This window comes from Carlito syrichta, unplaced genomic scaffold, assembly GCF_000164805.1.
Source record: "Carlito syrichta isolate Samal-C Ts95f unplaced genomic scaffold, Tarsius_syrichta-2.0.1 Scaffold312123, whole genome shotgun sequence".
In the NCBI taxonomy this organism is placed as follows: Eukaryota; Metazoa; Chordata; class Mammalia; order Primates; family Tarsiidae; genus Carlito; species Carlito syrichta.
In genome coordinates this window covers 510,082-537,177 of record NW_007256219.1, presented here as the reverse complement: position 1 = coordinate 537,177, position 27,096 = coordinate 510,082, and the positions used below count along the sequence as shown (strand labels likewise).

Sequence of the window (27,096 nt, the reverse complement as noted above, 5' to 3'; positions counted from 1 at the left end):
TGGCATGTGGCTTGCAGTATACAAGGAGAGAATGGTCTGAAGTTGCTTTGGGTTTTAAGTTCACAGTACTTGGTGGTGGATAGTTGTTAAACTTTTCACATATTATTCCAAATATAGACAGTAACTGGTTTGCCAGTTGTATCTTTCAAGAAAAGAAATTTTACCCACAGGAAGATCAGGGAAACAAATGAACACTTGTGCCAGACTGTGAGAAGAGAAGGTAGTGAATTTGAGGGCCAGTTCTAGCCTCACGTCTCCTTAGATTCACGGGACATTTCATGGACACTGAGGCTGTCTCATGCAGCTTACCTTACACACACATTTTTTCCAAAAGTGAGATGAAAACCTTTCTGTTTCGTTTGTGTCTTTCTTCTCCCTACTTTGTCTTTCATGAGCATGTATTATGGAGGTAGTAAAAACTATTTTCTTTTTTGGAAAATAAATATTTATTGCATTGGCTGTATCCTCATTCTTATTTTAAGCTCTCGCAATCTATCCTTTGGCAGGATTAAATATTTATTAAATGAATGAATGCATGAATGAATGAAGGAAACCCTGAATCTCTGAATATTTCTCCTACCATGTCACGTGTTACATTGTTTTATAATTCCTCTTTACCTGTTCGTGTCCCCTCACTAGATTTTAAACTATTATAAAAGCCAAAAGTGAATCCAGTTCACTGTTGTAGACCCAACAACGAGTGCAGTGTCTGGTATAAATTAGACCTCCAGTAAATATTTATGGGATGAATGTATTAATTAATCTGTCTTCTTAAGAGGGCTCCGTGATTTCTGTCTCCATTTTGGCCAGTCCATCCTCTGTATAGGGATTGCTCTAAACTGTAATTGTGATCGTATTTCACCTATCAATAGCATTTCCCCCGTCAGGCTGAGCCTTCAGACGTTTGTACAGGAAGTTCATGACCCTGCATCATGTGGGATCTGCCAGCTACCCACGTCCCTTATTCACCTCTGTACTTGACCATTCCACACACTACTTGAACTACTTGTGTATTTCATGCCCTCTTTCTTGTTCCTGAGTGCTTCCTCTCTGAGAATGTCATCCCCGTTCACATTTTGAAAACAGCGCTTTTGGGGTTTGACTCACTTAATTTGGGGTAGCTGATGTGGCCCTTGCCTTGCACATGATGGCTGGGGATAGGTCAGCAACCTCCACACTCTCAGCATACTTACACCCTCTGGTCTGTTGACAGCCATTTTCTTCTTACCATTTCCTCTTCACTGACAGTGAGCATCCCAATACCTATTTGAAGAATGAGCAAATTAAGAAACGTATTTTTTTGGCTAAACAAGCAAATGAGTTTTCTGTGAAAGATGTGGAATCAGTGATACATGTATCATTATACTCAAAGGTTGTTTTTCACATTTCTACCAGGTTATACTCTATTTGTTCCCACGGTGTAGTTGGTAGGTCAAAATATAACCCCCTGAATCACATAAATGTAAGAATGAAATGCTGCGGTAAAAAAGGCCTTTATGGGCCGGGCTCAGTGGCTCAGCCTGTAACCCTAGCACTTTGGAGGGCCGAGGCAAATGGATTGCCTGAGCCCGCGGTTTGAGACCAGCCAGGCAACTTGGGGAGACCTGCCTACAATAAATAAAAAAAATTAGCTGGGCGTGGTTACGCATGCCTGTAATTCCAGCTACTTGGAAGGCTGAGGCAGAAGTATCGCCAGACCCCAGCAAGGTGACGCTGGGGTGGCCATGAGTGTGCCACTGCACTCCAGCCTGGGCAAAAAAGTGAGACTCCAACTCAAAAAAAAAAAAAAAAAAAGCCTTTATGTGAGCCAAGAGGTCAAAGGAAACCTGATACTTGGTCTTTTTGACATTCAAGATTTATTTAGTAATAGAAAAAATTCTGATGAGAATTTTGCTGAAGCCTTCTGTTAGCTTCCATGGAGATGGTTTCTAACAGCTATTTCGAAACTCCAACATAGCTGGATCTTTGACACGCAATACATATTTTGTAATAGAGTCAAAGTACAAAAATGCGAAAATGCTGGAAAACAAAATCGCTTATGTTGACATGAACCTTAGCACTTAAGATCATAAAGCTTGACTTTTTCTCTTTCCATTGCAGATATGTCTTCCCCGACTACGATGAAGAAGCCTGAAAAGCCATTGTTCAGCTCTACATCTCCACAGGATTCTTCCCCAAGATTGAGCACTTTTCCCCAGCACCATCATCCCGGAATACCAGGAGTTGCACACAGTGGTGAGGAGTTTCAAGCATAGAGGAGAAGCCTCCCTCTTGTCCACAGGGCCAGTCCCTTAGGGATGTCACAAGAGTTTCTCGTTAGAGCTATGCTGACCAGATATTTCTCAACCATAAGGGAGACATCTTTTTTTTTCTCATCCATTTACAAGAAAAGATTTTCAAACCCATGCAATTAAATAATATTTACTTGTGTATTTTTAAATTATCTTTATTGGAAATATTATTATCACAAGAACTTAGAAATTTGAAAGTCATAGTTATCTTCACTGTGGCTTCAGGATTGGTACACATATTTTACTAAAAGAAAGATGGAATTCCAGTTGTTACTGAGTTTAGAGTATTTCCAAAAGCATTAAGATATACAGGCATGGCCAGGCACGGTGGCTCACACCTATAAATCCCAGCACTTTGGGAGGCCAAGGTGAGAGGATTCCCCGAGCCCATGGGTTCAAGACCAGCCTGGGCAACTTAGCAAGACCTCATTTCTACAATAAATCAAAAAATTAGCCAGGTGTGGCAGTGCCCATCTGTAGTTCCAGCTACTTGGAAGGATTACCAGAGCCCAGCAGGTCAAGGCTGCACTGGCCATGAGCAGGCCACTGCACTCCAGCCTGAGCGGACAGAGTGAGACTCCAACTCAAAAAATATTTATATACATACAGGCATTATTCGTGAAGAGTTTATGTTATTTTCTAAACACAAATCAATATTTACTTATTTGGGAGTAAAATTTATCAGAAAATAAGAAGTTTTTTATACCGTTTTATATGCAGAAATTCTTTGATCTAGTATACTTGATATTATGTCAATATCTTAATTTAAACAGGAAAAAGGAATGAAATATTTCACTTTTGTACTTTAACCAGCAGATAATATTGAATCGAATCTTCTTTCAAAAAGTTAAAATGCAGTACACTTAATAATTAATACTATATACTTTCTGTCATTACTCTTTTTTTTTTTTGAGTTGGAGTCTCACTCTGTCGCCCAGACTGGAGTGCAGTGGCCGCTCCCGGCCACCGCAGCCTCAACCTGCTGGGCTCTGGCGATCCTTCCACCTCAGCCTTCCAAGTAGCCAGAATTACAGGAATGCGCTACCACGCCCAGCTGATTTTTTAATTTATTGTAGAGATGAGGTCTTGCTGCCCAGGCAGGTCTCGAACTCGCGGGCTCAGGCAATCCACTCACCTCAGCCCCAAAGTGCTGGGATTACAGACTGAGACACCGAGCCCAGCTTCTATCATTACTCTTAAGTCCTAGAAAGAAGTAAACTCAATTTTAGGTGGAGAAGGTTTTCTATATAAATATGTTTTTAGTGACACTCTTAATGCTTTATATTTATAGTTAGGCACTTGTTCTTCAAACTAATCAAATCTTATTTTTAAATCTTTATGTAAAGAATGTAACATGTTAAATAAAGTTTTTAGCTTTGGTTTGTAAGTGTATGTTGATATCTATTATTGCTATACTTAAAAAAAAGCATGACCTTTATTGCTACCATTAAGAAAATTATGAAATGGAAGGAGAAATATACAAATTAAATATGGTATAAGAATTTTTACATATATTGTTATACTACTAAGATAGACAAAAATATCAGTAACTGTTTCATAGACTTGTAATGATAAGTATTTGGACAACATTACATAGAAGTCAAATTATTTATTGGTTATGACACTTGGTTAAAATATTCTTATTTCTAATATCTGTAAAAAATTAAATAACTTTTTAAAATAACAAAACATAGAGACTTAGATAAGCCTTCCACCTTGATTTGTCACCAGATATTTGCTCGATATCTAATACATTAGGGACTATGGTGGACACCCTGGTCTTGAAAGACAGTTTCTGTCCTTAAAAAGCTCATGATATAGTGGGGACAGAGGACCACATCACTGGCAGGCATTTCATCTGAACTGGACTTGTACTTGGAGGACGATTAGATGCCTGGAAGATGTGTGTGCTGGACTCAAGTTTGACATAGGAGTTCAACACAAGAAGGAACAACAAGCTGAGAGGGAAGTGTTAAGGCAGAGAAAACAGCCCGTGTTAGTGCATTAGAGATCATTGCAGGAGGCAGCTGCCATGCATCCAAGGACACACATCTCTCTTTTATTTTATTTTTTTGAGTCGGAGTCTCACTCTGTCATCCAGGCTGGAGTGCAGCAGCATGCTCACAAGGCACCACAGCCTCGACTTACTGGGCTAGGCAATCCTTCCGCCTCAGCCTTCCAAGTAGCTGGAACCACAGGTGTGTGCCACCACGCCTGGCTAATTTTTTTATTTTTTTGTAGAGACAAAGTCTCGCCAAGTTGCCCAGGTTGGTCTTGAACCCCTGGACTTGGGCAATCCTCTTGCCTTAACCTCCCAAAGCATTGGGATTACAGGCTTGAGTCACTGTACCCAGCCAGGATCCACAGATCTCTTAATGTGACCAGAAAGGAGACCAAAGAAGTATTCCAGGACTGGGTCCTGAAAGCATTTAAGGATGTGTGTACTCAAGAAAATGTTGTAATTTCATTCTGGAAACAGTTAGCAGCATTGAAAGATTTTTTTTTTTTTTTGAGTTGGAGTCTCACTCTGTTGCCCAGGCTGAAGTGCACTGGCATGCTCACAGCCACCGCAGCCTCGACCTGCTGGGCTCAGGTGATCCTTCTGCTTCGGCCTTCGAAGTAGCTGGAACTACAGGTGTGTGCCACACTCCAAGACCATTTTTCTTGATTTACTGTAGAGATGAGGTCTCACCAAGTTGCCCAGGCTGGTCTCGAACCCGTGGGTTCAGGCAATCCTCTTACTTCGGCCTCCCAAAGAGCTGGGATTATAGGCATGAGCCACCACGCCCGGCCTCATTGAAAGATTTTTTAACAGAAAAATTATGAAGTATAATGCTATTTTTTAAAAGTCATTTGTGTTTAACTATAAAGGATGTGTTAGACAGAGGGAGACTGAAGGAAGACCATGAGAAAGACTTGGCAATAATGCAGGCAAGAAGTACAAGCACTTGTGTATGAATGTAGTCTTTATAATGAAGGAAAACATTTTTTTGTCTTGTATTTTGCTTTTTTTTTTTAAAGGACTAGAATGACTTTTATTAATAAGGTAGTCATTTTTATTCTCAGCTTGAAAGATGACCATCCCACCCAGATCTGTCAGGCCAGCTACAACTCTTGCAAGCATATTGCCAGGCTGCTCATAGATTTATATTCAGATTTAATTTGTGCCAGTTCAGTTGAAAAGCAATCTCCTCCAGAACTACTAAGGCCAGATTGATGTCAAAACCCAGAGGACCCGAGATAGAGTTATGTCTCTATCCTTCAAAGGTTTGTGTAGAGATATGAGCAAAGATCATAGTTACATTGAGCTGAGATCAAGAGCGCCTAGCCATTAGATGCCTAATTTTTCTTAAATGTTTGTATTCCCTTCAACAGTGTTACTTTATTTAAGAAGTATACTCATTTGCACAATGGGTATACTTTAGGGGTATATTTATTTCAATAAAGCACTTGAGTAAGGAGTTTGTTTTAAGAGAGATGCTATTGTTCCCTCAAATGCATGTATTTGATGGAGAATGCTCAAACTTCAGTGTGTAGGAAGATTACATGGTGCATGTGTCTAAAATGCACATTCTGGTGCACCTGAGGTCCTGACTCAGTGGGTCTGTGATTAGGTCCATGAGTCTACTCTGGGATAAGAGTTCAGAGGATTCTCTTCAACAGTGCCCTGGACATTTAGGAAGCAAAGTTGTGATTGTAAAATTGAATTTTTGATTCTTCTGTGATATACGTTTTTAATCTCCTATATCTTCTGAAAAAGTTTTCTTTGGGAGAGGTAAGCAGTATGTTCCTTAAAAAGGTTTTTTTTTTTCTTTTTCTTTTTTCACATAATTACAAAGTTGGAGATAAATCATTCTGGATTTTCCTTTGTAGGCCATGGAAAAAATTTATTTTTTCATAATGTTTGCTGTCTCTCGAAACATTAAATATTTATCTTTTTTTTTGAGTCTAAGTCTCACTCTGTCGCCCAGGCTGGAGTGCAGTGGCACGCTCACAGCCTCAACCTGCTGGGCTCAGGCAATCCTTTAGCCTCAGCCTTCCAAGGAGCTGGAACGACAGGTGTGCACTACCACGCCCAGCTTATTTTTTGATTTATTGTAGAGATGAGGTCTCACCAAGTTGCCCAGGCTGGTCTCGACCCCTGAACTCAGGCAGTTCTCTTGCCTTGGCCTCCCAAAGTGCTGGGATTACAGGTTTGAGCCACACGCCTGGCAACATTTATCATTTCCTCTTATTTGAATTGCAATATTAAATAGAAATAGGCATTTACTCTTTATATCTACGTATATGGGTTATAGTTTTAATTTGTACTTATATGATTATTTTCCTCAACATTATTTATTTATTTTTTTTTAGTTGGAGTCTCACTCAGTCACTCAGACTGGAGTGCAGTGGCCACTCCCGGCCACCGCAGCCTCGACCTGCTGGGCTCCAGAGATCCTTCCGCCTCAGCCTTCCAAGTAGCTGGAACTACAGGCGCGCGCTGCCACGCACGGCTAATTTTTGATTTATTGTGGAGATGAGGTCTCACCTGTCTCAAACCTGTGGGCTCAGGCAATCCACTCACCTCAGCCTCCCAAAGCGCTGGGATTACAGGCTGAGCCACCAAGCCCAGCTTCCCTCAACATTATAATGACCATACAATTATATTTTTCCCTTTCAAAGTTAAGAGTTATATTTCAAAAACTAAACAATAAATTATCATACTAATGCTGAAAAGTTAAAGTAAAATTAAACATTGTCTTCATTTCTCTTTATAAAATTTTTATAAAATATGTAATGCATGGTACGTTAATATACTTACCTAGGCCGGGCTCGGTGGCTCAGTCTGTAATCCCAGCACTTCGGGAGGCTGAGGTGAGTGGATTGCCTGAGCCTGCGGGTTCGAGACCCACCTGGGCAACTTGACGAGACCTCGTCTCTACAATAAATCAAAAATTAGCTGGGCGTGGTAGCGTGTGTCTGTAGTTCCAGCTACTTGGAAGGCCAAGGCGGAAGGATTGCTGGAACCCAGCAGGTCGAGGCTGTGGTGGCTGGGAGCGGCCACTGCACTCCAGTCTGGGTGACAGAATGAGGCTCCAACTCAAAAAAAAAGAGAGACTTACCTATATGAGAGTTTAAATTTGCATTTCTGTGGATTTTGTTCTTGGCCTTACCTTAACAATATTGTTTAAGCTACATAGAGTAAAAGAGTAGGAAGAAAAATAAGTTTCAGAACAGAGCTTATTTGGTTTGGAAAGGAACATTTTCATTAGGAGAGTTTCCAGCCCTGCATTTGAATGTTCATAAGCATCTCTGTAATGACCAGGTAATTAGCATGAGATTATTGTTTATTAGCTATTGGCTTTACCACTTCTAAACAACTGCCAGTTAGGATGTATAGAGAAATGATTTACTTAAAATTGGATTTCACTTTGAATTTTGCTAGAACATTTTTTGGTCTTTTGCCCTCTACTTAATGGTGTGGCTTGCTCTGGACCTATAAGACGAAGACTTCATAATGAAAGAATATGTTTCTGGTGGAAAATAACTTTGCTCAAAGAAGTGTTTTATCACTTTGAAAGTGAACCTTTTTTTTTTTTTTACTCACTCATGGCTTTAGGTGACAAGATTGTTAGTTCCCAAAACTAAGATTTTTCTCTGCGTATTTAGCAGTACTGGCATTGGGAATAAACGTGAAATAGTAACTGTTATTTTAGGACAGTTTGGGTTACATCATGGGGAAAAATGAAGGGTGACCTGTTTCGTAGTTTCACAGCATCGTTTGGGATCAGAATGGAGCGATAAGGTAAACAGACGACGAGCTGATCTTTTCTTTTCTCTCTTCTGCAGTCATCTCGACTCGAACTCCACCTCCACCCTCACCGTTGCCATTTCCAACCCAAGCTATCCTTCCTCCAGCCCCATCGAGCTACTTTTCTCATCCAACAATCAGATATCCTCCTCACCTGAATCCTCAGGATACTCTGAAGAACTATGTACCTTCTTATGACCCATCCAGTCCACAAACCAGCCAGGTAAAAATAAGAAAGAAAATAAGATTAGTGCCTGAGGGAGATGGGACAGGTCCGACTCTAAGGCATGGAGGTTAGTCAGACAGTGTGTCTGGCAGAACGTCAAGCCTTGAAATCTATCTTCAGGAAGTTTTTTGGTGACTCGATAAGTTTTTGTTTAAAGGTGGCTGAATGACAGGTAGGAAGTGTGTTGCCCCAAAGGGGTACATTTGTGAAGATGGTTTAATGTTTGGGGATTTTCCTTGACTGGAGGGAAAGTGTATGCAGAAATACACTGACAAAAAACTCCTGAGTTGGAGTTCACACCTCTGAGATACCTGGTCTGACACAGAGGCAAAGTGCTTATTTCAGGCAGGAGGAAGCTATGTGCTAAAATAAACACACACAAAAGAACTTACAGTTGTATTTATAGACCAACTATTAGGTATTAAAATAAGCTTTGGTAATGTAAACATTTTCAGTGTTTGATGACTACTTGAATATTCTTTGCAGAGACATGACTTACGTTGAATAATGAGTAACATTACTAGGAGTGTCTTTTTTTTTTTTTAACATTGTGCAGTGGTTTTAGGGATTCATGGTGGAAGTGGAGTAACTTATGTGCATTTCTCACTCCCTAGACATGTGGTTTCTTCTGCATAGAGGTCACTTCATAGGGATTTGTCATATATGACTTTTTTTCCACAATCAAGTAGACAGTCTTTGTACCAGAGATGGGACTATCAATAATTGCAATATCCAAAATGTGTAATGTAATTTTGATCTTATGGTCTGGTATTTGTCTTTGCTGCTTTGCCAACAAGACTCCCACTCACTCCTTATTATATTTTTTAACGTTTTGGGAAATTTTCACAAACGTTCTGTAATTACTGCTGTTAAACAGCTACTAAAGTGCTAGTATATAGTATGTGCATATCAATTTATAATTAACAACAAAAGGTCAGAAAAACATCTCTTAGGTCTTAATTTGTTAAAATGAAACAAAATGTTCCTTTCTGAATGTTTTATTTTGAATAACAACATATTCAGCAGCCTTTGGTTTACTTAAAAAGTTACCATTACTTTTCGTTCCATTAACTAATATACTGAATGTAGTATAGAATTTTGCATTTGGAGTTAAACTTATCATTTGTCTTTTAGTTGAAAATGTTAAGTGGCGTAGCATTTTAAATGGCCGTAATACTAAAGACAACTAAGTAAAAGAGTGAGATCCTAGTATATCAGTTTAGAAATAAAATTTGCCATTAGAGCATGGATTCAAAAGTCTCAGTTCCACAGAGTATTTTGCTAGACTCAGCTGGGAACAGTCCACACAAGGTCTGATTTTAATTTGTGTAGAATTTCCATGAATAACAAAGTCTAATTAAGACATCCATTAAAAGTCCTTAACGTTAATTCAGTGTGGAAAATCTGAGAGTTCCATTGGATTTTTTTTTTTAACTGATGTCTTAATTAGGCACTGTTAGGGGAAAAATTATGCAAATTAAAATCAGGCCCTTAGTGTTATGCATTTCTTTAATTATTCGTGCTTGTTTTATGTGTATTTCAATTTCGTTATAAGTTAAGAGGGCATATTAGGTGATAATCTGTCTATATTTTTTTTGCCTTTTCAAGGTACATATCCACCTTCTATGAGAAGTATCTTACTCTCATGTCAATTTTTTTTAAAAAAAGACGGTAAAAAACCCTTAAAAGTTTTTTTAAGCATAATTTCATCTGTGTCAAGCAGTAGAAACCAGGAGGAATAACCCTCTCGTTCTTCTGACCCTGAGTTTCAGAAAAGTTGTCTGCATTGACTTGGGAAATCCTTCTTTGTCACTTTTATTGTTTTCAAAGAGGGAAATGTCTGCAGTTCAGTTCGTGTTGATTCACTTCCAGTAGACAAAGTTTGTAGAATGAGCAGAGTAATATCATTTCCTTGAAATCATTATCATTCTGTTTCTGTTCCAGGTAGGTACTTCCAAACTGTTTTGGTGAACACCGTATACAGAAACACTTTTACCACTGAATATACCACCAATGATAAAATGAGACAGTCCTTTCTTGAGTTAGAAATCTAAAGGAGTTATTTATAAAGTTCAAATAACCAGAAGTTGCTTTAGAAACAAACTACTTTTTCCCCTTGAAAGGAAAAATGGGTCTTGATAAACTGCAAAACTGTTTTTGTTTTGGAGGGGAGCATTATATCTGCTTTATTTCTAACTCCAAGTCAAAACCATTTAATTTGCATTTCAAAATAGAACTCTCAGTATTCACCTTTTTAACTCCAGATGTGGGGGAAAAAAATGAGTGTTCCTTTATCATTTACCTCAAGTCAACTATTTCTTCCCCATATTCTCCAGCACTGCACTGATTTTGATTGTTAAGTTAAGCAATGAGATACCATTTTCTCCCCACAGCAATTTGGAGATTAATTGCATTACTGGCTGCACCAATTATACCGAGACAGTCATGCTATTCAAATGGAATATTTTGAATAAAATTAGTTTAAAGATATAACTCTCCCATAGGTTTCCGTAGAGGAAAACTCTGGTCAATTTTCCTGACAAAGAGTTAAATCCTTAAAATTACCCATGATGAATTGTCAGGATATTCAAGAAGTCCATTTTCTTTGTAGAAAAAATAATAATGTAGCCCCTGAGGAACCTAACCAAAGACTTAGTTCATGTCTCTAAGTCATAGCATTTAAGTATTATTAGCTGTTCATCTTTTTCTCTAAAGAAATGTCTATTTGTCATTTATGTGCAGGTATTTAGATAAATAGTCTTTATTGTTTTCTTTGCCTTTAACAGTTCTGATTATAAAGACCATATATCGTTATGAATACCATGCAGTGGATTATTCCAGCATTGATGTAATCAAGAGTAGCATTCTCTGTCTAGAAAAATCGATTCCACTATTTCTTCAAAGGGTGCACCCTTAGGATTTTATCTCCTACCATGGAAACTATTTTTGTACCCAGGGGCTAAAACGCAGATGATAATATCTTTCTGTCATTGCCCAGGGAATTTTCTCAGTTAGTTTTCACAAATGTCAACAATAAATGTTTTGTTTAACACTCCATGCCCCACAGTGGAAGAGTAACTCAACCATGTGTATTGGACTGTCCTCTGCTTCACTACAGTACACTTCAATTTACTTTAGAAATCTTTTATTTGTAGGTGCAGGGACAAACCTAATTCAGCATTTAATATCGCTGTGTATATCTGAACTTTAAAACCCTTTAAGTCTCATTCTATCTGCTTATACTAATGAATCATCAAAATTGAGTAGAGATTCCCAGAATCTTAATTGCCTGATGTGTGCATCTGAGCAGACCTGTGTGCAAGAGAGAGCCAGAGTTTCATATGCAAGAGAATGGACCTTGACCAGAAATGACAGAAATGACAGTGTTCAATGTATTTGATCTCCTAGATAGTCTTGTGTCCCTGGTTTCAGTGAAATCATCATGTAGGCGAAAATTGTGTTCTGAAAGCCAAACCTGACTCACTGTAGAAAATGGAAGAGCAGAGAATAAAGGCGCTGGGTTGTAATTCTAGCTAATCCAGTAAGGAACTCCATTTTAACCTTGGCCTAAGAGTTCAAGTCCCCGCTGGAGTTTTCCGGCCTGCTGAATGAAAGGATCAAGTCTACCTGGCTATCGGGGGTGTTGCAAAGACGAATTAACCCATATGGAGGCCTTCAGGGATGAAAACCTCCTTGTAAAGGCTGCTGCTTCTCGTGTCTACTAACCGTTGACTGGCCTCTCCCACTCAGACTCGAGCGGGCCCGTGGGGCGGTGACGTGCAGCGTGCAGGGTCCGCGCAGCCGCGTGTGCTGAGTGGAGTTGTTGGACAAGATGATTGCCTTTTGGATTGTTTCACCCGGCATTCTGTTTTTGTTTTGTAGCCTAACAGCAGTGGTCAAGTAGTAGGGAAAGTGCCTGGCCATTTCACTCCTGTCTTGACACCCTCTCCCCATCCCAGTGCAGTGCGACCTGTGACCCTGAGCATGACAGATACTAAACCCATCACTACATCCACTGAAGGTGAGGCAGCTTCACCTACAGCAACCAGTAAGTATTTCTGTAGGAAATGAGAAATGTCCATCAGAGGCACCGTTGGATGTCTGATCCAAGGTGGAAAACACGGCGATTGTTCCAGCTACCCGACCAGATGGAGATTTCTCATTTAAGCGGAGCGAGCAGGCGTGGACGTGGCCCTGCTGTCACCGGCTCTCTCTTATCAAATTTCAATCAGTGCATCATATTTGAAAAGGGAGAAGCTTATCTGTTTGAGTTCATAGCCATAATAACCATAAGAAGTCATGCCTGCTCGTTGAAGGTATACATTGAAATTGCCCTGAATTACATAACACAGCGTGCGAGGTTTTTATAGCACCCAAAGAGAGATTAGATAATTGGTACTTATGGGACCATTCCTATAGAAATCAAGCCCCTTCACAAGGCAGACTGAATCAGGACCTCGGTAAGGTAATTGCATGTTTACATTATTGTAGGTGATGTCATTGTTAAAAACAGTCACACAATGTTGGGTGCAGGCGAGAACATTTCAGAACTTATATTAGGCACATGTAAGCGACCCGCGCTTTCATTATCTGCAGCGCTTTCTTTTTTTTTAGTCTTTTGATTATTTTGTCTATCATGGTACATCAGATACAGTGCTTTTTTAGCTTGGCCATAGCATTGTAAATGTCAGAGATTTAGCCAGTGAATTTACATAACACATAACACATCAGATGATTCCTTCACTTCTTCATCTAGAATAATCAGGAGAGTATAAGGAATTAACTTTCAATCGGTTTTACCCAAACTATCAGCTTTTTAGAACTAAAGCTGTTATGCATAGATTAATGAAGTAGAATGAAAAAAGCTATGGTCAGGAGGACTTGGCATGTGCCTCCCCAACTATACAGCTCTCTTAAATTCAGAAAGAAAACCCCCATGATCTAGAAATTTCCATATGAAATGACAGAGACCATCAGAGGCACCACTGGCTCTTTCTTGGCCATTGGAAAGATATATTTTTTAATGGTTTCTCAAAGACTAGGAAAGAACTCTTTCAGAAAAAAATGAATAATACTTTGCATGTACGGTGAATTCAACATTTCATTCTCAAAATTCAGGAACCCCCTAAACTGGTATGCTCCTGTAGGCTTGAAATGTTCACCAGTAATCATTCATGCTTAGTAACAGGTTTGTTGGTAGAGGGTCTTACACCAGCAAACACTTCTCTAAAATGTTTTTTGTAGCCGGGAGCAGTGGCTCATGCCTGTAATCCCGCCACATTGGGAGGCGGAGGCAAGGATTACCTGAGCTCAGGGGTTCGAGACCTCGCCTCTACAATAAATCAAAAACTCAGCTGGGCGTGGTGAGGCATGCCTGTGGTTCCAGCTACTTGGAAGGCTGAGGCGGAAGGATCACCTGAGCCCAGTGGGTCGAGTTTGCAGTGGCCGTGAGCAAGCCACTGCACTCCAGCCTGGGTGACAGAGTGAGAATCTGACTCAAAAAAAATTTTTTGTGTGTGTGCTAAAAGTTTGCTATGTGCATTACAGTCACTAGAACACTAGGAACAAATTTGAAGAGTGAGTGCCTTGACATCTTTTGCACAGTATCAGTAACTTAAATAAAAGCACATAGAAAGTAAAGATTTTTTTTTCATAGTTCAAAAGCCATTACAGGTTAAATTATCAAAACCTTGTTCTAGAAACTTCTAGTGTCTACTCTTATGGTGACATTAATATATGAGATTCAGGGGGAGGAGCAGACCCAAATGGTCACAGCTCACTTATGGGAGTGCATTCAGCTTATTTGTTAATGAACTGTATTTATTTGTTCACTTATTTATTTATTTTTGGGAGTGTCTTGCTCTGTCACCCAGGCTGAAGTGCAGTGGCACGATTGAAATGATCCTTCTGCCTCAGCCTCCTGAGTAGCTAGGACTACAGGCATGTGCCACCATGCCCAGCAGTTTTTTTGTTGTTGTTGTTTGTTTGTTTGTTTCAATAGAGACAAGGTCTCGCTATGTTGTCCAGGCTGGTCTTGAACCCCTGGGTTCAAGCGATGATTTTTCTTTCAGCCTTTCAAAGTGCTGGGATTACAGGTGTGAACCACTGTGCCCAGCCTTGTTTGTTAATGAATTGTTTTTATACTCACCTACAGTTGTTCAAAAAGCGAGATTATTTGACCAGGAAAATTACAAAATATTCCAAAGGAATATCTTGGTTGTATAAAAATGGCTGCATCAGTTCATTTTCCACCCCTACATAAGAGAAATATAGTGAGTAGTTTTTCTTTCCCATAAACACACTTGTAGCTCCACCCTTGATAATGAGAAACCAGTCATTAAACTGATAATCAATAAGGTTAAAGAAATACATAAGGTTAAAGAAAACACAGAGGCCAAGGAAACCTCTTTCTCATCGTGAAAATGAAAGAGCAATGTGGACTCCGGTGCTCCTCCTAGAAGGATGAAGCTCCTCTCTGGCAGTCCACGCCATGCGTTGAATCCAGAGGCTTGGAGATTGTGTAGGGGCCACTGTTTGCTTCTGGCTCTCCTTGCTTGACCTCTATTCAGGAGCAATTAAAATATGAATTGTGAGTGTCTTCACTGTTTTTAAAAAGTTGACCTACAAAAGTTGACCTCTATGGATCAAATTCTGCAGTCCTTAAATGAACAAGGCAGAATTAATATATAGGTTTTTAAAAAGCCAGGCTACTTAAAATTAATGTCTGGATGCCACATTAATCTGATGGTTTCAAACCAAACATTGTAGCTTTCTTCATACCTATAAATGCAGTATACAGTAAAAAGGAGCAGAAGGATGACTTAGTGCTGGGAAGATATTAGTCCTTTCCTTGAGAAAAGAAACAAATCTTTAGGAAGAGGGAGAACATTTTTACCCTGCACCAAATTTTTCTCTGCACCGCAAAGCACTTGTGCATGGCCAGGAGCAGTGGCTCAAGCCTGTAATCCCAGCACTTTGGGAGGCCAAGGTGAGAGAATTGCCTGAGCCCATGGGTTTGAGACCAGCCTGGGCAACATGGTGAGATCTCGTCTCTACAATAAATAAATTTTTTAAAAAATTAGCTGGGCGTGGTAGCACGTGCCTGTAGTTCTGGCAACTTGGAAGGCTGAGGCAGAAGGATCACCTGAGCCCAGCAGGACAAGGCTGCGGTGGCCAGGAGCATGCCACCTGCACTCCAACCTGGATGACAGGGTGAGACTCCAACTCAAAAAAAAGCACTTGTGCAAACAGTACTTGCAACAGAACAATCAAAGTAAGGAGTAGTCATCACATATCCTCACTACCTGGTGGCCAGGTATTGGAAAGGTATCAGCTCCCTTCCTGGACCAATCACAAGAAATTGATTTTGTGTGTGTGCTTGTGGAAAAGAATTTCTTTTTTTCCAAAAACATTTTTATCAGACTTGAGGTTATTTCCACATCATGTCAAATACTGAGCTAATTAATTCTATATAATCCAATGAAATAGGCCCCTCCTTTATGATAGTAATATTCGATTTTCTTTTATTAAGACTTTAAATAAGGCATGTCCCATCCCATATCATCAAACACATCTGCTTAAATTCCAGCATTGAAGGCTGTCACTTTTTCCTGACAGACTTCCAGTCTGCTTTTAACGTTTAGAATCACATACCATCCACTGATGGTTCCATATTAGACAGCTGCTATCTGGTAAGAAGGCATCTAGAAAACAACCATTCTGTTGAGCAAGTCCTTGGGACCCCCGCAGACTGTCACTGGAGCATGTCAGTGTGAGACACCCACACCGAAGTATGGGCTATGCTTTATCCATAGACTTTTCAGGGGCATAAACTAGCTGATGCGAAGTCAACTCCTATTTCTTTTCTGCCACTTGGTGTCCACTAAGACAAAAGAGAAGAGAACTGGAGACACTTTTTTGGGGGTTGCACATCCCCAGATCCCACATCTCTGGGTTTCTTATACATGGACAGGGTGTTCATTCTGATAGTTCACAATTTTTATCTTTGTTTTTGTTCTTCCTTAATCAGCCTACACAGCCTCAGGCACATCTCAAGCCAATCGATATGTGGGACTAAGCCCAAGAGACCCATCCTTCCTACATCAGCAACAGGTGGGCAAGTTTCACCCAGGTGTAATGGGGTAGCCACGCTTTGCTTCCGTGCTTTTTTCCGTGTTGCCTCTCAGATCTGGACTCAGAAGGGGACTTCCGGGGCTTCTGAGACCAAAATTGATCATTTCATTTTCCCCAAATTTTCTCATGTATTCTTTGTTTCTTGCCTCTCTGAGCAGAGTTTCTCAAACTGATTCATGACCTTTTTCCATTTCTGTAGCGTATATTGATAACATCCCAAATAATAGTGTTTAGGCCAAAGGCTATTTTTCTCAGTCTTATTGGCTATGGAGAACTTATGAGCCTATAGCTTTCAAAGGCAAAAATTGAGAACCAATTTAAAAGTCAGCTAGAGTCGAGGCAGTACGTAATTTGTGTTTTTGAGCAATTTCATAGTTTCCAGATGTTTTGCTCCTCACTTTTGTATTTTCGTCCAAGAAGATGAGTTATGAAGCTAAAATCTCGGGCGACACATCATTCCCATTTTAATAGATTCAAATCGGTTTACTGATTTCAGATGTGATAAAACACTTTTTTTGTTCTGCTTTCTTACATCATTTATGTTTCAAGTAGCATTTTAAATTTCACATCTCATTAATGCTGTAAATTTAATGCAAATGAAGTGTTTACCCAAACTGTGAAAATATACAGCCAGGATTAATGGTGGCTCATAAACAAATTAGCCACAGTCAAAAGCATGGACCATACCAATGTAGAAATCCCACAATTCTAGTTACAGGATAACAGAAATAATTCTAAACACTTTAGAATGTAAATATATTTTATGATGCATATGTTTGCTGCCCTCAAGTTTTGATAGCAGAGCAGTTTGAAATTAATAGTATGCAAAATATTACGTAAGGGAAAAGAGGCCTTAATAAATAAGAAAGAGCTTGTACTAACTAACTTGCTCTTTATGTATAAGTTGTCTGTGCAGATATATGAGTTAGTCTATAGGTGGTAAGCTTGTGCAGGTACTTATGCCCACTTATTTTGTTCTGGGCCTGTCTACCTTGCTTACCTTTATCGTGGCCTGTCTTATCTGTGCTTTGTGTGGAGTTCTCAAGTCCTTCCAGAGTTGTAGGCCAAGGTGGCAGACAGCATGTACTTAAGGTCACCACATGCAGAGCTCAGAGAAAATCATCAAGATGATAGCTTTTCAGGATACTTGATGTTTTGCCAGGTCTTAAAAAAGCAAAGCAAAACAAAAGAGTGAGAACTGAAAACATCTGTACACAGTTATGAAAATACCAAATAATAATTAGTGGTTTCGCCAGCCATTGGCTTTTCAGCATAATTCTCTGGAATGTTGCTTTTTTCACCTCTAAAATTGCTGTAATATGAAATGTGTTATAATTACAATAATATGGTTCAATTTGACAAATGTATGTGTTCATTGTGTTTTAAAAAACTTATGTGAGGTTTATAGGTTTAGAAGCTTGTTCTTTTAAAAATTGTTACACTGATTTTCAGAGATATTTTTGTCATGGGATTTGCATTATTCTTTATGACACATCTCTAATTTTCAGTAAATTTTTAATTCAAAAGCTTGCCTCCATTATTTAAACCTTTAGCCCTCAAACACGGGTAAGAATATTATAACCAATTCCATGTATTTAGAGGCAGTCTTCCTCCTCACTACCCTGACCCATGGCAGCTTTAATTTTCTTACCACTTATAACTAACATTGGAGCCTCATGTAATTATGCTCACAAAAGTCCATCAATATAAAAGTTACTTCTCCTTTCACATATCCAAAGACAAATCAAAACTTAGCAAGAATCATAAACTTATGAGTTTTAATGTAGATAGAATTCTAGGCACATTTTAAGTTTTAAAAAAACGAGTTCTAGAACTATAAACTTTTAAAAATCAAAGATGGCCACTTATAATTTACATGGACGTTGGTGAGTCAAGACCACTTACAATATGAATATGTTTTGGTCAGGCAAAGTTGATTAATATTTATGGAATACATGATGTATATTGATTCTTGGAAGAAAACACTACACAGGCTTCACAAATTGCGAAGACCACGCAGACAAATAATTTGTCCTCTGTGTGATGAGTTAGTGCTATTTTTCAGTTTGAAGAAACTCACTTATGCCTTCTTTCACCATGAATACAGTTTTGAGGCATGCAGAAAACATAGGTGAATGGGTAGCATTGCCATATATGGATATTCGTGAACTAATGCCCCAGTTAAGAGCTTATTATTTTTATCCTTTCAAATTATAAAAGGATCATGGAGATGAAGTTGTATGTGTATTATCCAGGAACGGAGGGACAGAAATAGTGTAAATGACTTCAGTAGAGTAAAGGTTATTCTTTCCCATAACCGAAATGAGATTGATTTACTGTGTCCTCTCATTACTTTACAAAGATTTAAAAGAGACCACTCTCCTAGCGGCAGGTTCTAAATGCATTTGGTTTAAAGTACTCAATGATGGATGAAAGGAAAAATCAAGGGGTACATAAAATAAAGGTAATCAATCATTTTATATTAGCTAGGAGAAATTCAAAATTAGAAAGTCAGTGGATTTAGTCTGAGAGGGTTATTTTAAACATTCCCATGGCCTTTAATATATATGACCTCTTAAGAATAAATATTATCACCAGGTACGTTCTTCAGTTCATGGTGGCTGCTTTATAAAGATTTATCCTTTTAGGTTATGAAAAGTATTGATGTGCATTGTGGAATGCTATTATTTTTCTCTAGAAAAGAACGTTAACAGAGCCCACATAAATTAGAGTCAGCAATAAATTTTAAATTGCTGCATCATTTTGACTATTTTATAAATAATAAATAAATAATCTTTCTACAAAATGACACCACTTTAGAGCTTTCGACATAATCCTTTGCAACACACAAACATACTGGTGTTCTCAAGTTAAGATGGAAAATATTAAAATTAACCCTGTACTCTACCTGTAAGAGTAATACATTCATATTGGCAAATCTGAATACTAAACGTGTCTGCTTTTATACTCATATTGACTTGGAACACAAGCAGTTGTTACTAGTAATTATACATTTGTGTGCTCCTTTTTATAATGGTTATTACTGATTGATACTAGTTGCTATCTGCCTCGGAACCTAGTTTTTTCTGGTTGGAATTTCAGATATCTCATTTGAATCTAAAAAATACGATCACATAATCATGAAGAATATTTCAGAAAGATTCATATAAACAAGTTGATAATTTGCCATTAGAAATAATCCTCTCTAATCAGCCATAATACTCAGCTCATGCCAGCTGGTCAGCACTTGGCTATAGATCATTTTCATTTATCACTAATCACAACCTTGAATATTGTTCAAGGTCTGAAACTAGTCTGTCTTTGGGATTATTGGCCTAGTTAATGCATTTTCTATTGGCACGGGGAAATCTTAAAATGGGAATTTTAATCGGAGCTTCATTCTTCTTTAACTTCTTTGTTGGAATATGGTTTGGTGGCTTGAAGAACTCATGGGTTCTGCTTTGGCAAACTGAACACTCGTCTTTGCTGAGAAACTTCTTTTTAGAGTTTGGAACGTGTTCAGAAATGTGGAAGACCTCCATTCTGACTTAATTTCCTAGAGGTTTCGTAAAACGCAATGTTTCCTTTAACCCTTCATACCATATGAACACATTGTGCACATTCGTGATAGGTAACACAGGAACCACATTTCGTGAGCAAATGGGAGCTATCTAGTAGAATGTTGGATATGGCTTAGAAAAGTACAGAAATTATCTTATAATCCAGCATAACAATTTTAGTACAAGTGAATAATATGAGGGAACTTTTTGTTGAATTAACACTAGTTTCTCATCGAGTCAACCTCATAATGAATTGCTAATTTCAGTCTTGCGATGCTCTCATAGAAAGTTTGGTAATACAAGAGAATCTAGCTCATTTGATTATCACCATTTTATTTGATTCTAAGATCATAATAAAAGATTGAATCCTGACTATTATATACCCATACCACATATTTTTTAAAAACCTCATTGCAAGTTGGAAATAAAAGTTTGCCACTAAGTAGCTTCTTGTTTTAGAAATAAGAGATTGCAGCCGGGCTCGGTGGCTCAGCCTGTAATCCCGCGCCTTTGGGAGGCTGAGGTGAGTGGATTGCCTGAGCCCGCGGGTTCGAGACCCGCCTGGGCATCTTGGCGAGATCTCATCTCTTCAATAAATCAAAATGAGCCAGGCGTGGTAGCACGCACCTGTAGTTCCAGCTACTTGGAAGGCTGAGGCGGAAGGATCGTCGGAGCCCAGAAGATTGAGGCTGCGGTGGCCGGGAGCGGCCACTGCACTCCAGTCTGGGCGACAGAGTGAGACTCCAGCTCAAAAAAAAAAAAGAAAGAAAGAAAGAAAGAAGAGATTGCAATTTAAACTTGCCTTTGAAGTGTATAATAACTTTTCATACAGAGATTTTACATGGGCTTCTGGGGGGTCACTTTTACCTTCCCAAGTGAGTCAATAAAGTTAAGTAATCTCTAATTTATAAGAAATCAGGCTTATTGTCATAATCTTAAAATTATAATCTCCCAACGTATGTACTGTCTATGATGAGAGCTAATTTATGAGTGGCCTGATCAGTTCAGGTCCCTGTATTACTTCTCACGATTGCATGGATTTTATTGGTGCTTTGGGCTTTAGCATGTCACACCTCTTGCATGACTATGTAATGCTATATTTCAGTTTCAATTACTGGGCTACTTTATATTAAAATAGTTTCAACACTTTTCTTAATATAATTTAAAGCTAGAATTTGAAACACAAGACTTTGAAAGGACTGAATTTTTTGTGATACACAATAGCTTCTTCGATCATCTTTACAGGACTTTTTAAAAACCGGATATTAGTTGAAATTCCCCTATAATATTTGTCTTGGCAAATGACAAAACCATAGCTGGTACATTGCAATCACTGGAAAGGTAGTCGTTTATTAGAGGCAAGCAATTCAAAGGACACAAGTGGATATCAACAAACTTTCCAATGAAGTCAGGAAGCAGGCTATCAGCACTATGGGCTGTTCTTATTGTGTCTGTTATCATAATTGACACTTTGACGTAAAACACTGTCACATGACTTCTGGGTAGGTATGTAAATGGATAAGAGGTCACTTTTCACATATGCTAACTGGAAAGGAAACACATTTAAAGGAAGTTCTAGGAGAAGTAACAGCTATACAAATGTTTAGGTCGACTATTTCTTAAAAAAAATTTTTTTTTAAATCTTTCCCTTGTTTGTATTTTATCATTCACTCATTTGTCTACTTACCTTTACTAGTTATCAAAGGCTAATAATATTCAAATAAGCTACTCTAAATAATGTAAAAGTAAAATTATGTTTAATGTAACCTTAATTATAATCAACAAAATGCAATGAAAAATTATCTTCTTTTAAAGCTGAAAATGTTAACTTTAGAAAGATCAAAGTTGAATTGGGGAAGTAGAAGAGATTCTGAAGGTTACGTGTACAGACATTTTAGCCTGAAATATTTTGGGGTCTGCACATGAAGGATAGGGGAGTAAAAGAAACAATGCCAGGCAAACTGGTGTAGTAGGTGAAAACCAAGGATTAGGAGTCAGGAGACTTTAGTGTTGATATGAGCTGAGCTTTTCTAAAGGACAAGCCCCTAAACCTTGCTCTCCTGGTGCTTTATCTTGAAACAGAAAATGAAGAGGTTGAAAAACATTAGCTCTGAAGTCCCTTGAAATCTTAAATGTTGCATCTTAGGGTAGCCTCCAATGGAGAAAAAAAACTTTCATTTTCTAATACCTAACTTATGATTGGTGGTCAGTAATATTTATTCAGCTCATGGACTATGTATGTCCATTTAACTTAATTCTACTCTGCTAATTACATTAAAAATCAAGCAGCATGAGTTTTAGAAATTGGCATTAGTGGTAACTTTAAGGTACCAGGATGATTGTTGGTGTTTTGTGTGTGTATGTGCATGTGTTATATGTGCTACATATAGCACAATTTTATTCTGACCATTTTGCTGGATCATACCATTCCTTTAGAAGATATGTATTATTCATGCAGTGGCCATTTTATTAGCTCCACGCAGGTAATTAATTATAGTAAGAAGTAAAATTCTGCTCATCTAAGAGTTAAGAGGAAAGAGTAAGTATTGAAATGTTAATCTTTTTAAGCAACCCCCCTCCAAAAATGCACCTTCAACCTCAAACACCTGTTTCCTCAAGGTGTCTAGAGAAATGAAGAAGCCCAACAGGACATAAGACATACTTTTCAATATATTCCCCTGGGGGCCAGTGTAAACTTTAAAAAAAGGTAAATGGGCCTATGTTGATTATTCTGTTTACAGTTTAATGGTTTATTCGCTCAACTGAGACTGTGGCCAACAGTGATGACTGCTAGTACATCAGCCTGTTTGCTGAGCCTAGCAAAGTAGAACATTTTGCTTACCTTTTTTCTTTTGTTCCCAAAGCTGATTGTTGTGCATTTAACAAAAGCCCCGTTAGTAACAATGGAGAACCCTCATTTGAATAAACAATCTCTTATTCTGAAATCATGAGCAATATTGATAATTTACACCTATCAGCTACTTACATATTTATTTGAGTGTAGTGTAGGAAAGGCGAATGACCCAACTCTCAGGTGTTTCCCCTTACACAGATATTTGAGGGAAACCAGATGGCCACATCCTTATTTTTTTCTGGAACAATCTCATTTGAATCGGGCCAGGCACAAGGTTCTCCTTTTCTCCTTCCAGAGAGAACTCCACCCTAAGAACATATGTAGTGAAAACTTCATCCTCATTTTATTCTTGGTTGTATAAAGTATTTCAACCTTTCCCTTATGCTTTTTTTGGAGCAAAATCTTACTTTCTTATTTCACCTTTTGTTTGCTTTTGAAATTCTGGCCATTTTCTAGATGGCATAATTTTTTGTATTGAAAGGTACATATAAACTAAAGAGTTAAAATGATTTATATGAGTGTGCATTTCTGTAAATATTCTGAGTATGATCAGTTCTGTTTTAGAGTCTATATTATTACAAAGATAAGAATTGCTCCACATATAAGCACACAACTTTAACAGACTAAATTTCTAAACTAGCCTGCATTTGGTATTTTAAATGTGACTGGCATCGGGGGAAAACGAAATTCTCTATTTCTTAAGTGAAAATACTTGAAAAAAATTATTAGAGTGTTATTAAAGCTTTGCACTTAGGAAAAGTTTATGTTAATGAAAGGCATGTGTTTATGTGTCCCATAAAATTAAAGTTTGAAAATTTAATTAAAAAAAAAGAATTGACAGCTGAATTATCTAACACTGATTTTCTCAGAAGACAGAAACAGAGATATACACCCAAACCTCAAAAGAAAGATTATCACCTATTATTTTTGACTTATTTAAAACCTAACATAAAATTATTTTTTATTAGAAACACTGAATTTTTTTTTTTTTTTTGAGTTGGAGTCTCACTCTGTCGCCGAGACTGGAGTGCGGTGGCTGCTCCCGGCCACCGCAGCCTCGACCTGCTGGGCTCCGGCGATCCTTCCGCCTCAGCCTTCCGAGTAGCCGGAATTACAGGCATGTGCTACCACGCCCGGCTGATTTTTTGATTTATTGTGGAGATGAGGTCTCACCAAGTTGCCGGGCGGTTCTCAAACCCGCGGGCTCAGGCAATCCACTCACCTCGGCCTCCCAAAGTGCTGGGATTACAGGCTGAGCCACCAAGCCCGGCCTAGAAACACTGAATTATAATAATACCAAGAATATTTAACATAACCCCAAAAGAAGCTTAAATATGGATAGCATTAACCTCTTCATTTCTAGAGTCTGTTCAAAATTTGTTTGGTCAGGGCTATCTTGTTCAAATGTCATGCTTAGAAATCTATTTTCTTAGGAATTGCTATCTTGGAAGTCTTTGGTGAATAGGTGATTTCTATTTTAATTATTTAATTGTTTCCCCAATCATACCATCACTTTTAAAATTTCACTTTATCAGAAGGTTTATTAATTCAAAGATGCTTTATGCCAAAGAATGTTTATTCATTGAAAAGTCAACATGAAGAGAAAGACTCTTGCTCAAGTAAGCTGTCTTAAGTTATGACATGTCTCCTCAGAAACTTTAGGAAATATTGGTAACAGTAGTCCACAATCTAAATAGGTAAATACATTTAAATTACATTTTTAGTAACTGAAAGGAAATTATATCACAGTTAATATTCTGCCAATGTCTTTGGCATTACACTATTGCTCAATATATTGATTGATTATTTTGTATCTATTTAAGCATATTTTTTCTGTTAGGGAGAAAATATTTCTATCGCATATATCTTAAATAGACGAAAATGAATCACTGTAGTCAGTTTTAACCCATTTAAGACTACTTTTAAGAAAGAAAATCCGAAAATATGTTTAATGTTCAGCCTGTGACCAGAGACAGCCCACTTGACAATTTTAGAAGTGGTAACACAAATAGGCCAAAAAAAAAAAAAAAATTATCAACCGTTAACAACAAAAACTAACCAATATACAGTGCATCCTTCCTAGGAGACATAGTTTCTGCAGTTATCTGGGGGACAGTAAGCCAAACAATGAACGATATTTAGATTTACTTGGCTTTGTGAAAGTTTATTCTTTCTGAATACTGCGAGTTCCACAGAAGCTAACCTGGAGTTAACAATTAACAGAATTAATATGTGCTATGACTAAATATACCTCTCCCTTTTTGAGAATGTTTAATTGATTCAAAACGAGCATTTTCACTGACTGGAGCAGAATCAGTAAGTGATTAATCAATAAGGTAATCTTTATATGAGGCCAAGTTTCTTGAACTGTTTTTAGATTGTTTTTAAAACTTATATTTAAAACAGAAAACAACTTGCCCCATCCCATTACGTTTCTGATGAGATGACCCATTTTGAGAACTTTTAAAAATTCTTGCTATATTGCTTCTCACTGGACTGAACAAATTTACTTCTTTGAAATAATAAACGTGTGTCATCTGACTTAAAACTAATCAAGTATATATACTTTTTCCTTTGTGTGTGTATCATAGTTCACTTTAAGAGCATCTTTCTTTCTTTTTTTTTTTTCCTCTTTTTTCTAAGTAGGGATCTCACTCTGTTGCCAGGCTGGAGTTCAGTGGCACACTCATGGCCACTGCAGCCTCCACCTGCTGGACTCAGGAGATCCTTCTGCCTCAGCCTTCCAGGGAGCTGGAATTACAGACATGCGCCACCATGCTTGGTTAATTTTTTATTTATTTGTAGAGACAAGGTCTAGTCAAGTTACCCAGACTGGCACGAGCCCCTGCACCCAACTTAAGAACATTTTTCTTTCTCACTTAATTTATAATTGATTTATGACTTCTGTATGGCTGATATTCTGAGCAGAATCTGCATATCTATCTGTTTGTCTATCCATATGAAGGGAATTTTTTCAGTTCTTGAAATTATAAAATGAATTTTACCTGAAATACCTTTATAATTAAAACACCTGTTTTAGAAGTTTAAGGTGGTATTTTTTGGAACCTAATCTAAAAAAAAGAGCAAAAACTATCTTTCTAAAACTCCTGAATCACTGTTACTTTGAGTAACAAGCAGAAACTTGAGAGTCTAAGGAAAATAAAGATTCTTAATAGCCAGCCGGGCACGGTGGCTCACACCTGTAATCCCAGCACTTTGGGAAGTGGAGGTGAGAGGACTGACTGAGCTCAGGGGTTCAAGGACTGCCTAAGCAACATGGCAAGATCTTGTCTCTACAATAAGTCATAAAGTTAGCCGGGTGTGGTGGCGCATGCCTGTAGTTCCAGCTACTTGGAAGACTGAAGCCAAAGGATTGCTTGAGCCCAGCAGATCGAGGCTGCGGTGGCCATGAGTGTGCCACCACACTCCAGCCTGGGCAACAGACTCTGACTCAAAAAAAAAAAAAAAAAGATTCTTAATAGCCAAATTTGTTTAGCCATAATGTCATCAGAAAAGTTTTAAATAGTTTATCATAAAATTTAAAGTATTTTGTCTCCAATTGTCATCTAGACATTCTCACCACAAAGCAAGCCAACAAGGTTTAGTGGGCTACTGTGAAGAAGTCATATTTTCCATGCAAGATGCTGTTAATTTACAGTGTGGCTATCTAAAGGCTAAAAACCATGATTTTCTAGTGTGTTTTTCTCCCCCAGCCAGTTAAGTTTACTTTCTTAAGAATAAAAATAAGCAATATATCTTTTCAATAAATCTGCTAGCACTGTAGGGCAGCTGTTAACCAAACAGAGCTGGATAGGGTTACTTGAACAATCTCTGAAGGACAGAGCTGATGATTCTCGGAGATCTGGGAAGAATTTGTTTCAGCTTGTATTCAGTGCATTCCTCACTTTCTTCAGATGTAGTAAAGTATTTTAAATGCCATTACTCTGAGTTTAAAGTAAAAGTAGAAAAGCATATCAACTCTTTGTAAACAATGCCACTTGAAGTAAAACAAAATTAGTAAAAATCTAGAACTGAATACCTTGATGCTTCTAAACACAAGTTAGGGTGAATTTTGTAAGGTGGGGCCTTTCTCCTCTAAACTGCATGTCTTCTATGTTTTGCAAACTGCATGCTTAAAGTTATTGATTATTTTACTCGGTGCAGACTTGGTATGTTGCATAGGAAAAAAAAGCATTTTTATTTTCTTTCTAAAATATATCTCTCTTGAACATTAACGT

The 27,096-nt window shown here is 38.1% G+C and overlaps 1 protein-coding gene across 3 annotated transcripts in view; it reads left to right on the top strand.

The window, feature by feature from the left end:
• Window positions 1-27,096, top strand: part of NFIB (nuclear factor I B) — a 240,167-nt gene that overhangs the window by 190,864 nt on the left and 22,207 nt on the right. For 2 of the 3 annotated variants that reach the window (XM_021718358.1, XM_021718359.1), the window contains exons 6-9: window positions 2,101-2,235; window positions 8,124-8,308; window positions 12,194-12,332; window positions 16,341-16,423. In XM_021718358.1, coding sequence (XP_021574033.1) covers window positions 2,101-2,235; window positions 8,124-8,308; window positions 12,194-12,332; window positions 16,341-16,423 — 542 coding nt within the window. Of the gene's footprint in view, window positions 1-2,100; window positions 2,236-8,123; window positions 8,309-12,193; window positions 12,360-16,340; window positions 16,424-27,096 lie in introns of all 3 variants that reach the window. The other variant, XM_021718357.1, reaches the window with a different exon arrangement.